This window comes from Limanda limanda, chromosome 2, assembly GCF_963576545.1.
Source record: "Limanda limanda chromosome 2, fLimLim1.1, whole genome shotgun sequence".
Lineage (NCBI taxonomy): Eukaryota > Metazoa > Chordata > Actinopteri > Pleuronectiformes > Pleuronectidae > Limanda > Limanda limanda.
Genome location: NC_083637.1, coordinates 9503276 through 9519405, shown reverse-complemented (window position 1 = coordinate 9519405; position 16130 = coordinate 9503276). Strand labels below are relative to the sequence as shown.

Below are 16130 nucleotides of genomic sequence, written 5' to 3'. Positions count from 1 at the left end.
TCTGGCTGGTGACTCTCTTCCTGTGGCAGCTCCTGCAATTTACTAAAACTGGCATCGCGGAAATACCTCCACCCAGGCCCAAGAGTCCCCTTGTGAAAACACATTTAATTTCACTGGATTGTTCTCTGAGAAATCAAATTAAATTGTAGGAAACGTCCTGAATATGACCCAAGATCCAGATATATTTAGGGAACTGCTATCTGAGTGTGAGCGATTTGGTGCAGCTCGATTGGATTTAAGGGGCCGTGCTCTCCTGGGTGCCACGACACACACATGGAACAGTTATATTGAGGCATAAAACTAAATTTAGAATGCCCTAAAGACATCAGACCTGCAGGGGGCCTGATTTCATAGATTATAAAGTGAAACAACACAAGACAATCGAAGAAAACCTGAAATCAACAATGCACAGAACGAACCGTGTTTTCTATCACTTCACTATTTTGACCCGAGCTGGCAAGTGTGTGATGTTCATTTGTTTTTCAAATGTGTAACCACAGCCTTCCTGCAGCTGGTCTCCTGCGGAACAGAAAGAGATTCTGATCCCTCCAACGGAAAAAAACAAACCAAGCAGGAAACAGAGTTGTGGTTATCTTAGAGCTTGTGTTTGTTCTTTTTGTTGTTTCCTAGAAACGATGTGGTTGACGTTTTGTACAATTCCAGTAGCAGCCTGAGGTGCACGTCTATGCATAGAGATGAATACACGAGGCCTCTCTTACCTTTACGCCCTCAGCCTGTGCGTGCAGGCCCGGAGCGTTAAGGCCGTGTGTGTTGACTCCTGTTGTCGACTGGGTGCAGGGATGTGGACTCGGTGCAGGAGTGGTGAGAACGTGTGTGTTTCCAGAGCTCTGCAAGCTGGTTGATGACCGGATGCTGCCGAGACTGCCCACGCTGCCACTGCGCTCGCCACCTCCAGACGCAGACACACACACTTCAGCATCGTTCCTCAAATATGCAGTTTCACATTCTAACCCACATAATGAGGAATAAACAGTTTTACCTGCCAGAGGTCTACGCAGCACCCAGATATCCTCATTGGTGCTGCTCTGGTGTCCCAGGGTTGGAGAACCTTGAGGACTCGGCTCTGCAGTCCGTGAACCTGTCACACACACACACACACATACACATACACACACACACATACACACACGATTTGTTATGGCCTGACAATTTGTTACATCTATTTTTCCAGGACGTTCTTAAAACCCCAAAACGCAGTGACTAATTAACTTATTAGATGATATGTGCATTGAAATTTCCTGTAGAAATGTGTTTAACACTTAAATAAACACCATCAAGCAAACAGGCTCACAAAGATACACTCACTCACCTGTGCTGTCATGAACACATTACTCAAACAAGGTTGTAACACCTCTTAGTGCTTATAATTTTAAGACTTGAGGCAGGTTCATTTTCATTTGCTTGCACAACACTAACAAAGTCTGTTCTCAAAACACCTTAACTGTTTTTGAAACATCATCTATACGGTTCATCAGGCAAAATTTTAGAAAAATAGGAATAAAGTGGTAAGAAAAATGCTTCTCAATATGTGAACCGTGCCTTTAATTTGAGTATTTGAGTTTAAAAAGTCGGTTCACACAAATTGCAATAAAGCTTTGCTATAACAATAGCCGGCTAATAGGATTTATTTCAGGGAAATATCCGTCAAGACATATAATTTTAAAAAATGAAAGCAAACAGAATTATACTTTGGTAAATGAAAAAAAACCCTGGTGGAAAATAGTTCCCAATGAAATAAATTGCAAGTGGAAATTTATCTGCACCACAATGACTGAGTGGGAAAATGCCTTTAGTGAACTGATCCTTAAATACAGAACTATACAGATTGCCCTTTTTTATGTTATATATTAAATTAAATAAATAAATATGTATATCTACGTGTGCAGTGAAGTTCTGGAACATACAGATGTAATAGAGTTAATATATTCTATATGTGGTCTGGTGAAACAGTGTAGAAAGGATGCTTATCTGTGATTCAGAGTGCTACTACAGTATGTACCTGTCTGACTCTGCTGCTCCTGAGAAGTGGAGAGAGGAGGAGGAAGAGGAGGAGGAGGAGGAGGAGGAATGGACAGTTGAGGAGAGGACAGAGAAGGAGGAGAGATGGGAAGAGGAACGTACCCGAAGGAGGAGAACCGAGGGGGGGACTGTGTGTTGGAGTGAGGGGTGGGAGGGGAGGGCAGATGCAAGGGGAGGACCTTGGTGGGGGGGTATGAGTGCCCGTTGACCGAGGCAATGGGACAGGGGTTGGGCCTGCGGAGCAGGAGGGTGTGGCACTGCAGGGAGGGGGAGTGGCCTGGACATAAGCCCGGAGGAGGGAGGTGCAAAACAACAACAACAACAACAACAACTGATCAGTCAACTTGAAACAAAACAAATCTAATCAGATAAATAATCAAATTAAATAAATAATAACTGATTGAAATCAAAATATGAAAAAAAAAGAATCCATCCATATATCCACAGGGAATATATCTCTATAAATTAAAATATAATATCATTACGGCAATAAAACAAACAATATTGAAAAAAGCATCACAATCTAGTGGAGCAGGCAGGATAGATCTATAAGGGAGGGGGTGACAGAGGGGGGGGAGGAGGGTCAACAGCCAATAGGGGGAAGAATCTGATCAATGGAGATGATTGACAGGTTGGGAAAACAGATGGGCGGACTTAGGGGGGTGGGGGGGGGGGGCGATGATGCTGCAGCTATCTACGACTAATGATCGGCTATAGCTACAGCTGCTGAACTCACACACATGCGAAAGCGCACACACACTCACGCAACCTCCCACCCGCACACAAACACACACAGCTGTGATGTGGGTGGTCACCTGCCCTCTTGATGACTTCCACCATGTTGGAGGGAAAGTAGCCCACGCGGTCGTTTCCCGTGCGGTTGTCGTGGATGCAGCCCTTCCACCGCCCGTCAGCGTGCTGCTCCAGAACCTGCCGGGCAACACAAACACACATCACAAAGAGTGTGAGCTGCACACAATTATCTGGATCAGGCTCCACTAGCACTGCTGGGATCGTGTGAAGTCCTTTCTGAGTTGATAGTAGCCTAGATTGTTTTATCACATCTGAAGAAGTTGTCCCAGTCACTTCAATTCAATTGGATTTGGCTGCAACTCTCTGAGACTCCAGAAGTGTTTTGTGGACTCAAACACTTCAACCTCCATCAGCACAGTGTTGAGTAGGTAATGAGTGAACTTTCGTTTTTCAGTGAACTACCCCTTTAAGACTTTAGTAAAAAACTACAGTTAACGACAATGTTAAAAAAGGTACTAAATCTAAGTACATCTACAGTTAACTAGAATGAATTATTTCTGCGCGAACAGAGAACAGGTTCAGAAATGTATCATATGTACCGTGATAATATCCCCGGCTTTAATGTTGAGGCTGGTTAGGTCGTAGTTGTTGCAGTAATCCTTCAGCGCTCGCACTTGCATCGCAGCTGAAGCATCTACGAGATAAGAAGCGAAGTCAGAGCGAGCAGCTCAGATGAATGAGGTTAAAAGTGTTGGACAGGAGCACAGCAGAGGTTTTCAGTGTGGCAGAGCAGAAATGAGGCGATGAATAAGAAGAGGAATGGGGGAGAAGAGGTGTGAAGATCGATACTTCAGCATCAGCAGTATTTCTAATAGGCGTATTTTGTGTATAAATACAAATCACTTGTGAAAACTTCTACCTCAACATTATTCTAGGTGTATTCACTATTTGCATCTATGCATCAAGAGTGGAAATGTAATACACTCAGCACAAAGCACTTTTATATATTATATTATATATAAATATTCACTCAATATGTCTGATTGTGTGTGATTGTGTGTGTATGCATTTGTGTACCCACCTCTCAGTAGTTGCTTGATCTCTCGGCTGGCCTGTGTGGTGGTGAACTGGTTCACGATGTCCAGCGCCGTTTGACTCAGAGTGTTTCTCACTCCGGCACTGATGCCGCTCTGGATGGAGGTGGAGGAGAAATGAAAAATCTAAATACAGAATTATGAGAGCGGGGGCTCTGGAGGAATTGTGGCATTGATATTTTTGGTCCATTTGGGACTTTGTGGTTGTTATGTGTGTCCTTGCAGTAGTTTTGCATCCCTCTATGTCGATTGTGTGTAACTATTTGTTCATTTTGTGGTTGTTTTGTGTCTCTATGTGCTCCGTCTTTGATTCTTTCCAGTCATTTTCACTCCTTATTGTGTCTTAGTATCTCTAAAGTGTCCCTTTGTAGCAATTTTACATCCCTTTGTGATGATTACTTTGTCTTATTGTTGTGGTTTTGCATCTCTTTATGGCCATTTGGTGCAGCTCTACAGTAAGACATATTAACAGTCACTTCACACAGAGGCTCTGGCCCGAGGGCACTGAGCCTGGGTCTGGTGGAAGCTGTTTGATAATCCACCCATGATTCTCTATCAGTCTGGCTGTGTGGACCTGCCTGCTGCTAACATTTGTTTCTGTGTGTGCCGCCTCAGCAATAACTTCACAACATGAAATACTCCAGGATGATAGAGAAGATGGAGAACAGGCCCTGATCAGACGTAGGGTTCATCATCAGAAGTCTTATTATCCCACTGAAGATGACAAAATAAGACTAAAGAAAAAAACTGATCTGGGTGGAAATATCACATGACAGGTAGAAGACTCTCAGCTCCAGCTTCATGTAACAAGTTGCGACAAAAGGGAATCACACAGATCAGTCCAATGAAAGACTGATGTGTAAAGAGAGGGACAGACAGACTGACAGACAGACAGACAGACAGACAGACAGACAGACAGACAGACAGACAGACAGACAGACAGACAGACAGACAGACAGACAGACAGACAGACTGACAGACAGACAGACAGACAGACAGACTTACATCCAGCAGCAGGCGTACTACCTCCGTCTTCCCACAGAGGGCAGCCTGATGTAGCGCTGTGCCAGACTCGGACTGTCTGTTGATATCTATGCCCGCCTGAATCAGCAACCTGCAGCACAAAATAATGACGGTTCAAACGTTTTTTCTAATGGAATCTTTCATGAAACAAATGTATAAAATAATACAAACAAATACAAACAAAAGTCTATGTAACAAATTGTAGAATTACAACAATAAACCCTTCATCTCCCTCAGACTGAAACAGATGTTTAATTCACAGTGGTGACCCCGAGGTTAAGGTTAGACAAGATCAAGCAGTCAGAGGGTCATGTGACTGACTGACATACTGAGGGGGCGGAGTTTACAGACCGTATGACATCAATATGTCCGTTCTTGGCAGCGAGATGCAGAGGTGACACTCCGTTGGGGTCGGAGGGTTTCGGCTCTATCATGGCTGCACACATGTTACTGCTGAGCAGGAGCTGCACCACCTTAATGACAGAGAGACACACAGGATAAAATACACACCAGCTACAAGGACTCACTTTTATAAACAGGTCAATAACTACGCACAGTAAACAACCACTTCTGAATGAGATCTCCAGCAAAGTTAGATTTAAAAACCTTACAATTCAAATTTGCTAAAGTTGCAGCAGATACTGTGGCTTCTGTCTTAGGGCTGCAGATTATTTGTGTTTTTGAATCGATAGATATGTTTTATTTTATTAATTAAGATTTTCATGAAATCAAACCTTTTTTTATGTTTTTACTTATTGTTAAGGAATAGGCATTCAAGATATATTCGCATCATCTGGTACTTTAGTAAAATATGTTTTTAATGTCTGAGAATGACGACTCACTCCAACACGTCCAAATTCACAGGCGAGGTCCAATGGTGTTTTCCCAGCTGCATCTGAGATACACGGGTTGGACTGGTGTTGCAGCAACATCTCCGACTGTAACACACACACACACACACACACACACACACACACACACACACACACACACACACACACACACACACACACACACACACACACACACACACACACACACACAAACACACACTTCTCACTTTATTCTGTGACTTGTAACAGCAACAAATCGTGTATGCATCATCAGGCAAACATAACACTCCTCACTGTGTGGCCACTTAACATCTCAAAATACACTCCTACAGTTTACAGACACACACACACACACACACACACACACACACACACACACACACACACACACACACACACACACACACACACACACACACACACATACACACACTAACACACACACACAAACACACACACACACACACACACACACAGTTACCCCATCATAGTGTCCATGCTGAGCTGACAGGTGGAGAGGGATCTGTCCTTCATCTGACTGTCCGTTGACCGACGACCCGGATTTCAGCAGCATTTTCATTGGTTCAGTCTTCCCCTGCCACGCAGCGTAATGCAGAGGACGCATCCCTACACACACACAAACACACACACACACACACACACACACACACACAAAGTCCCACACACACACACACACAATCATTGTTCTCATTACTAATTTCTCTGGTGAGCCAATTATAGCTGAAGAGCTAATTAAACTCCAAGTGTTGCCCTTGAAATTGAAAATAAACTTATAGACAGAGGTATAAACAGACTTTTAGACTTAAGACCCAAGTAGATATATGCTTTAGTATTACATTTACAGAAAATGAATCAGCAGTTTCAGTATTAGACTTTTGGACTGTGGGTTGGACATCATTGGACGTCAAGCTTGTCTCTGTGAAGTTGTGATGTTCATTTTTGCGACTGTGTCACAATATATAAACTAAATGTTGAATTGAAAACAATCAATAGATTAAATGATAATGCCAATATTTGTCAGTTATGACGTTTTTGGAATGTCTGTCTTTTTGCAGCAGTAGATTTAGGCACAGACTCCCAGTGTCCCTCCTGGAAATGCTGTCTTATTGTGTTTGACACGCTCCTGACCTTTCGTGACCCTGGGCATATTGCAAGCATCATACTCTCGAGACGTCCAAGACAAAATGCTTTCAGAGAAAGGGCAAACTCGAGGAAACCCCAATAAGTGGCTTAACTATACCTAAGAGAACATTGCAGGGGACTGAATGGCACAATCCTGGAGCCAGGCGGGAAATGCAACATGACGCAAAGCTCAGGTGAGAACAACACAATCACACACAGCAGCATCGTCACCATCCACCAGGAAACGTTACACACTTTGTCGCAGTGGCTGCAATGAACAGTGAGCGTGCTTCTCGTGGCGGCCACCCAAGGCCCCCGGTCCTGATACCAGCGAAGAGCCGCATTGTCAAGCTGACTAAAGAAGCCCCCCCCCCTCAGGCTCGGTTGGCAGGAGAAAGTCCTGACTCATAAAAGAGGTTCTGGCAGAAGAGAGAGGCGCAGCTGCTGCAGGGGCTGCAGAAGCTCCAGTCCGGGTGTATGAGGAGGATGTGAGGGCAAATGAAAAGAGCTTCCAGAAAGTGTTGTGGTGATTGGCTCAGACAAGGGAGAAGTTCCCCGAGACTCTGCATCCTAGAGTTCTGAAGTTTCAGTTGTTGAGATATTGTGAGTCATATGTGCCGTGGGAATGTGAGGATCAGTGTTTTATTTGGCAGGCAACACTGGTCGTGGACATTAACGAAGAGCAATGGGATCATGATCTGGTCCTATTAGATATTTTGGCTCTGATAACTAATGCATTTCCCATAGAAGCTTGATATTCGCAGCTCAAACGATTCGTCTGGTTTTGGAAATTCCCTTAACCGTGTTCCCAGTTTACATAATGAGCCTTTGCAGAGTTTCCTGTTTATGAATTTTGGGGAATGTAGAGGTCCAGGCCTGCAGGACGTGCACGGGTTTTGGCCCCGCATGTGTCAAGTTTCTTTCAAACACAATAATGAGGCTTATAACCTTTCACTTGATATGAATAACATTTACCAGTTCACACATCCGGCTGATACGAAGAGGCATTCGGGTTAAGGGTCGTGGTTCCGTCAACCTGATGAACGAAAGCCCAATATTCACACACTTTTTTCTCTGTTTTGGTCTCTACCAGCTCCCAGGGAATGATTTGACTGCAGAGCTTCTAAATATTCAACAAACTACTTGCTGACTTTGTGTTTGTTAGCTACTTCCCAGCATTGTGTTTGAAGGGGGTAAACTGTCATGGTGTCAGGAGCAGGTGTCATTATATAGCTCCTTCCATCAGCAGGAGCCAACCCAGACCATAACATCCTCGCTAGCCCCGCCTCCTCTGGAAACAGGAAGGCCAAATTTTTCTATAAAAATGCCTGTGCTGCTGTCCCATGTCCCCAAGTTTACATTTTGCAGCTTGACTGAAACCCTATTCACCAAAATAAAGCAAATAAGGATTAACTAAATCTGCTGCACCTCCCCTCCCACATGGATGCTCCTGAGTGACATCACTGCTGATACAGGAAGTGTTGGGCCTTTACCTCTAACGCATGGAGGGAAAGGTGAGTTCCAAAGAAAAAGAGATTTATTAAAGATTGAACTTGCAAACATGAACTAAACTTAACTATACTTGTCTGGTTTGATTTAATAATTATGGGATATGGGCTTTAACCTTATGCGTAAGAAAATAAGCCCTGGATAGTATGGCCTCTGAAAAAAAAGGCCAAATGTTGTGTTCTCATCCACTTTGTCAAACAGAAGGTTAAAATCCAGTTTATTTCTCTTTTCATGTGTCTTATGTTTCTTTTAGGTTTAATCTGAGGTCCTGTCCACACAAATGAGGATATATTGCCCTAAATCTTCAATTTTGACAGAAATTGTATGTTTGTAGAACTGAATATTTCGGAAACACATGTCACAGCTTACTTTGTGCATGCCCATTGTTGCTTTGTGTAATGATGCACCGCAAACAATGTCGGCCATTTTATCGCCATCTACTGGCCCGGCATACTTGTTTGTAGTGGTTTTGTGTTTTCATCCCGATGGAGACTTATTAATAGTAAAAATATCTGTTCATGAACAGTCATTTGATCCTTTGTTAATCTAGATATGTTGATTCCAGCAGCAGTGAGGTTCTTCTGGTGCACAACCACGACCTTCAGTCAGCTACTGGAACGATTGGAGGTTCCCACATCACGACAGGACCCGCTGCTCAGGATGCCTGCCAGGTGTGAACCTATATTTAGAGACATACTGGGCACGACTGACTGGGAGACTACAGAGATGCAGCACCACATCCTGGTGGGATTACATCTCCCATCTGCCCCTGAGATTTGCTACTCTGGATTCTGCCAGTGTGGAACTGGATTTATTTTCCTGTGAGAAAAGGGGAAATCAGGACTGCTCCACTTCCACCTGGCTCTCCTTCCTGCAGCCACGAAAAAATGCCCCTTCTATTGTCTATTGTTTTCTGTGCACACAAATCTGCCACCTCTCATAAACACTGTACACTACCCAGATTTGTTTTCATTGCATTTCCGAACAAGCTCACCTTTTATTACATAAGAGGGTATTATTGGTCACGCAGGGGAAAACCAGATGTATTTGTTTTTTTATGATTGCTCTGTGTTCCAGCCCGTCTTGTGTGTTTGTGCCTGTTTGTATGAATTGTGAGGACACTGACAAATGTGTGTCTTTACCTTTATTGTCTTTAATATCCACTGCAGCCTGGGCCTCCAGCAGCAGGGAGATCAGCTCCTTGTTGCCGCTCAGAGCAGCATGGTGCATCGGCGACAACCTTCACACAGACACAGATTATGCATAAAAATACACATATTCATAAATGTGGTGTAAAACCAGTGGATAACTTTGCTGAAATAATCTTCAGCGTATAGAGCAGCTCCGCCCCTCCGCTCTGTTTGAGCGACGGGAGGGGGCAAATGACCTACTTCCATTAATAAGCAATCTCTCTACCCCCGAGCTGAGCGTACTCACAGCGCGCCTCTGTGTGTGAGTGTGAGTGTGTGTGTGTGTGTGTGTGTCTAATGGATCCCTAGTGTATATTGAGGGCCAGGCCCTGGAGTCAAATCAACGAATCAACAGTCATTACACAAAGAGTTGGGTCCAATTATCTGATTCCAATCAACATAATAAAATGATCTTTGTAATCTGATGGAGCCGAACGCAGCATCATCGCAAACCAAGCATGTGCACACAGAAAATAGCTCAACCAACCAATGGAGTCTAAAAATAGACAGAATCCATAGTTGTCCATTCAGAGTTAATGCAGGAACAGTTCTGAGCAAATTAAAAGCTGGGAAATGTTGGCTTTGCTCTAAGGTAATAAGTCCGTGGATCTGAGCTCCTCGGCTGGCTTCATGTTTCAAAGAGCCGTTTAAGCAGCGGATAATGTGTATTGTGATATGGTTGATTTGGTTTATTGAGTGTACACAGAGATTTCTTTCAGCCCTGTCAGATGGACGATCAAAAACGTGGCTCGGCTGCAGGAAAAAAAAATCTCCTGGATTAATTGGAGTTTGCTGAGTTTTGGGGACGTTCCTTGTCTCGTGGATTAAATCTAACATCTCTGTTAGAGAGATGGGTTTTCTACACCGATGGATCCCAAACTGTCTCTTACTCGTAATCCTTTAAAATGAGTTGGAGTCCACTCGTGACCTTATCTCACCTCAGGTGCACGACAGTGGATGTGATCTGTCCCCTGATCACACCGGCCAACCCATTTCTTTTCAGTCTCAGGTTTTATTTAAAGGATTTTTAGAGGCTGAGAACAAAAATATATTTATCAGTGATTCATTTCTGACACCATACAGTTTGGGAACCACTGCCTTTAACATCGTGTTGCACAAAATGAAATAGTGAGGAAATTGGAGCAAGTCTAATGCAATATTAGCTTAAGGATCCAGCTGCTATGTCAATCAGTGTGTCACGAACACACAAATGCCCGGACCACATGGGCTAAGACGTCCAAGGTCGAGCAATGCAGCCAAAAATGATATCACAATAAAAATGTTTATATCGGTTCATAAGATAAATGTCCCATTATAGTTAAAAGACAGATTTTTGCTCCTTAGTGGACATTTTGATTTTAAACTTTATAAACATGACAACACTTCCTAATCGTCTCAATATTTTATAAATCTGAGGTGGATCAATTTGATATATCGATGTATTTTTCACCTTTGCTATATTGTTATTGATGAAAATTATACTATGATGATTATTGATTATGTCTTATTGCCCAGCTCTAGTTAAACATGAATATAACTTAAATTACTTTGCAAATCACATTGTACTGCTAATAGAATGGACCTAATAAAAGGTTTATAATCACGTATTTAGTAGAATTTCCTAGATGTGCATGTTACTAAATAATGCAGCCCTTAGATCCTCATAAGGAATAATACAATCTAAAATGGACCTTGTGTTCAGTCTCACCGCAATAACCTTCCAAACATGTGTAATCTAATTAGTGAAAACAATAATTCTGTCAGACAGAATGATTTGAAAGAGGATGCAGTGAAGAACAATAAGCCACATAATGAGGAGAGTAAACGGATGTGGATTGATGGCAGGAGAACATGAAACATGTGGTGCTCCCTCACCCATCTGCATCCTGGATGTTGACATTCACCCTCTTTGCTGCTCCAAGGAGCTCTGAAACAGAGAGAGGAAACAGGGAGTGAGAGGATTAAGGGGGACTCACTAAACTGCTTACAATCCAAATTTAAACCTCATCAGAATTCAGTGATTAATGTATTCTGTCCTTGTACTTTCACTTCCTGCAGGTGGGCTTGACAGCTACGCTTTTACACCTGTGAGCGCTGAACAACCCGCTGCCTTCAAACCGTTTATTCACCGCAACAACAAAAAAAGGTCAAGAAGAAGTGACAAGTGAAAGGAGACAAAGAAAATCCTCCTGGGAAACTCAACAGGAGAAGAACATTTGAGATAACAGCCGCAAAGAAAATATAAGAGTTGCATAAAGAAATGTGAAAATCATTTGATGCTTAATTGAGATTTACTCCTGTAAACAAACCTGCATGAACAGCAAAAACATGAATGAGTTTGATTTAACAGTTGCTTGGCTCCCTTATTAAAATATTCATCAGTATGTTTAAGAGATTAAGGAGGTTGACGAGAAACTATTTAGTTTAAAGTAGAATTTCAGATGCATATAATCAAACAGTATTAATCTTGTCGACTAACTGAAATAAAAGTGTTAGCTTTAGCATTTTTTGTGGCCTTGTGGACTTTCTGGCTCTTTTCTTTACATCTGCGTCAACCACTGACTTTTCAAATTACAGATTATTATAATTATTATTATTAATGAGACATTCTGTATTTAAATTCTCCATTGAATTCAGCAATTCATGGACAACCCAAGTATTTGTGTGCATAAAAATCACTTCAACATTGGTTCAGTTTCAGATACATATTCTGTTTATCAATGAATCAATTAACCGTTGCAGATTGATCTCTGTCATACATACGACACTGTGTATATGTATATTTATACCACGTTTGTGTGTTTATATATATATCTGTCTGTGACTATGCAAACGTGCATGTGTTTGCATGTGATAACCTTGATCTTTGACTGAAGCGTCACAAAGATGAAGACGCCAGACAACAGGAAGGAGAACGTGCACAACAACACATTACAACACACGCAGTCAGAAAATGACCCAGAGAAACCGGCTTGTTTGTCTCTCTTCCGCCAGTTTTTTTTTTTTGGTCAAACCCTCATAATCCACCGGCCGTAATCTGTAGCTGTCCTGTAATCTGGGGAAAAGCTCCTCTTTCTCTCTGCAGCATCTCTCTACACTTCATCCCTTCATCCATCTCTCACACTCTAATTTCCCCCTGTAATTTGCTAAAGAGTGTGCGCTGATTGGTCGTTCAGCTGGTTTCTGTTTACACTCAGACATGGTTCCGCTGCGTGTGTGCGTGTCCGTGTGGACGTGTAGGTTCCCCCCCTATCTGTCTTGGATTAAAAAAATAAGAATCATCCGTCCCTCCCCCGGCGGATGAATCTGTGAGCACTGATATGTGTGTCAGCATCAGACTGTCACCGAGCCACATGACACCAAACCTGCACACATCACAAAACCCAACACCCACAATTATTCCACTGTTTCCTTTTAGATGATCCTCCTTTTACTACGAGAAGGCAGGAGTGAGACATTATTTAATAATGCTCCCCTTCTGACCCAAAACCGTGATATGTATATTTAATGAAATACGAGCTGAGGGAGGCAACTGACAGAAACCTGCTCACTCTGCTCTTAGACGATTCATCCTTTCTTTCGGTGGGCGAGTCACAGTGATTCATGTCAGAACAGATTTTCACATTAAAAACTTGGGTTTATTTCATTCATACGAAGCACTGATTGTATCACTGCCTGAATGTGGTGCTTAGAATTTCAGATTCATGGATTCTCCCTCTGAAACAAGTTGTTAGAAGCATTACCATAATGTTTATGGGATGGGGTTTGTATTTTTTAAAATAATTTTAGACATTATACTGCAACTGAGCTCATGTTGCCATGGAAACTCCCAAATGTGCCATTCTCACAGACTGTCAATCACTTAGCAGTGAAAAACCATTTCCCTCGTGTTTTATCTGTTTTACAAATGACTTGCACACGAAATCGCATCATTCACCTTTGATTTGAAACCTTTCAAACTTGATATCGGGGAGAATTAAAAACAGGCTGTTAGCTACTGGCTGACGAAGCAGCATTGAGTGGAACACAGGATTCACAAATCTCACGGGAGGGGAGAGAGGGGATTTTTCAAGGATTCTCATTACCAGACATGTTCTTTAGTCCAGTTCCCATCACCTCCGACTTTGCCTGTCAACCTGCATTTAGAGTTTCAGGGAAACTGTGGCCTGGAAAAAATGCACCATATGTTCTCCTGTTTTCAGACGAATACAGATATGTTGAAGTTACTCAGGGTCACAGTACGCTAACTGTCAAGGAAAGCTATAAAGCTGTGGCTGAGGTAGAGCGGGTCGTACACAAACCAGAAGGTCGGAGGTCTGATCCCCGGCTCCTCCATTCCGCAGGCCTAAGTGTTCTTGAGTAAGACTGAATAAAGTGCGATGTGATTTGTGGTGTAAAGTGCTTTGTGTGGTTGTTAAGACGAGAGCATTCTTAATATAATTCAGTCTTCTGAGCTTCTATTAGTTTGTGGTAATGAAAATTGAATAATTAAATTGCTGGTATGCTAAGGTTAATGTTCTAGTCAGTGGTGACTGCGACTTTTCATTTCTCACAGTGAACCTTATGAAGTTTTAAAGTTTTACACAGACGTTAACTCAGAAGTGGGAACTGGAAAGGAGAGTCTCACTACAAGTATGAAAGATGACATGTTTGTCTTCGTCATGGACGTTTTCTGGAAGCTGGTGACTGTAGAACTCAGGCAGCAGCTGATGATCCCTCACCAGTGTACATACTGTAATGAATATGTCATTTATCTGATGGACACCTTCATACCTTTCCATTTCGTTCCAGGCCCGACTACGAGCTGAGGCGGCTGTTGCTCGTCTCTGACTGAAGCATTGTATAAAACACTTAGTGCCCATTTCACTTGGTTGCAACATAAAAGAGATGCAATTACGATTAAAACACATTCTCCAAGATAAAGAGTTTCTCTTTCAACAGAGCTTAAGATAAGGAAACCATTACCAAATGGTTTAGGAATGAATGTCCCTTTCTTTTCTCTAAACAGGCACTGGTTTCTAATGGCGTCTGTTTGAAGTGTCTGGGTGAAATCCGGAGAATTGGCCACAGAGTTTACCTGCAGGTCACTGAGGTCAGACATATTCACAAGGTGAGGGTGGCGCCTGGGAGGCAGCAGGAGATAATGTATAAATCCGTACGATGAAAGCACAGTGTTTCTGATCACAGCAGGTCGACCCTGGCATTGACCCTCATCACCAACAGCTCTTGAATCTCATCTTCACGGTGGCGTATTTGTATACGTATATATCTTTTCAGTTATACATCCGTCTCTGTAGGAAACGTCTTCAACACGCCCACTCACCCGCTGTGAATCTTCCTGCTGTTTTCTCACACGGGCTCAGTGTGAAATTTTACTACTGGCAGAAGAAGTTCCGGAAAATGTCTGAAGGAACTGACTCTTACATTTGGCTTCTCGCATTAAAGCCCTTCCAGAAAATATCAGGGAAACGTTCAGCAGCCACACAGATGTGAGTCACGTGACAGAATGGTATTAGATAGCAAACTGGCTTATTTAATAACCGATGGCTTTATTTATAAAATCATATATTGTTTATTAATGCTTCATAGATTAGTTATAAGTCATAAATGAGAACACATGTTGGGTTGCCAGGTTGTGGGGAAAATCCTGCTCCAGCTAGTCCCTGTGTTTTTCCTCCATAGCTCCTGTTTGACCCTCTGGAAAATCTTCTATTACCAGCGTATTCCCAGATTTGATGGATTGTTGTCGGACCATTTATCAATTATTTTTCAACATTTATAAGCTGCTGATTAACTTTTGCTGACAGCTTGAAAGAGCCATTACACACACGTCTGAAAGTGAAGAACATGGTGCCCTTTGTCATTGACTTCCCAACTTTTGTAAGTTCAAATTTAATGGTTTCGGTGATGAATTTATGTGCTAGTGAAATGTCATGTTGAATCTGGCAACTCAGGAGTTATCACCTCCACCGAGGAGGTTTTGATTATGCCTCTTTCGATTAGATCGTTTGTTTGTTTGGACGGAACATGGGCCTAAAGGAATCCTTAAGTTTTTACGTTTATTTGAACAAATGGAACTTAGTTTCACTTACTTTAATCATTGATCATACATCATCACCAATTTACCAGGGAAATCGTGGATATTGATGATAACAATCCTGCACATTTATGAGCGTATGAAATTTGTTGCAGCTTGATTGACTTTAAGTGGACAGATGGACTCTTGTAATATAATATAATACAATGTGTAACTTCTCGATCAAAACAACAACAAAAGACCTATAGATCGATGATGTTGTGGTGCAGCTTGGGATCATGGGAGTTGTTGTTTTCTTAATCAGCATTGCCGTACAAAATCTGATGAAAATGTACCTGACGCAACTCAGACGTAAATCATGTTCACAGATATTAAAAACGCATCAAAAAGCATTGAATATCGTGAACCATTACAAGTGACCAACAACAAGTGACCAATACAAACAGCCGTGTTTTTCCTTCATCAAGCGTTGTTTAACACAGAAGTTAAAGCAGATACGACGCTATTG

At 42.3% G+C, this 16130-nt stretch overlaps 1 protein-coding gene across 1 annotated transcript in view; it reads right to left on the bottom strand.

Moving 5' to 3' along the window:
• si:dkeyp-9d4.3 (caskin-1) overlaps window positions 1-16130 on the bottom strand; it is a 31171-nt gene that overhangs the window by 12593 nt on the left and 2448 nt on the right. The window contains exons 2-12 of the mRNA XM_061066886.1: window positions 11461-11512; window positions 9538-9635; window positions 6225-6370; window positions 5753-5848; window positions 5262-5383; window positions 4893-5001; window positions 3875-3983; window positions 3393-3487; window positions 2856-2970; window positions 1001-1099; window positions 720-910 (exon numbers count right to left, since the gene is read on the bottom strand). Of these exons, the coding sequence (XP_060922869.1) occupies window positions 720-910; window positions 1001-1099; window positions 2856-2970; window positions 3393-3487; window positions 3875-3983; window positions 4893-5001; window positions 5262-5383; window positions 5753-5848; window positions 6225-6370; window positions 9538-9635; window positions 11461-11512 (1232 nt within the window). The remainder of the gene's footprint in view (window positions 1-719; window positions 911-1000; window positions 1100-2855; window positions 2971-3392; window positions 3488-3874; window positions 3984-4892; window positions 5002-5261; window positions 5384-5752; window positions 5849-6224; window positions 6371-9537; window positions 9636-11460; window positions 11513-16130) is intronic.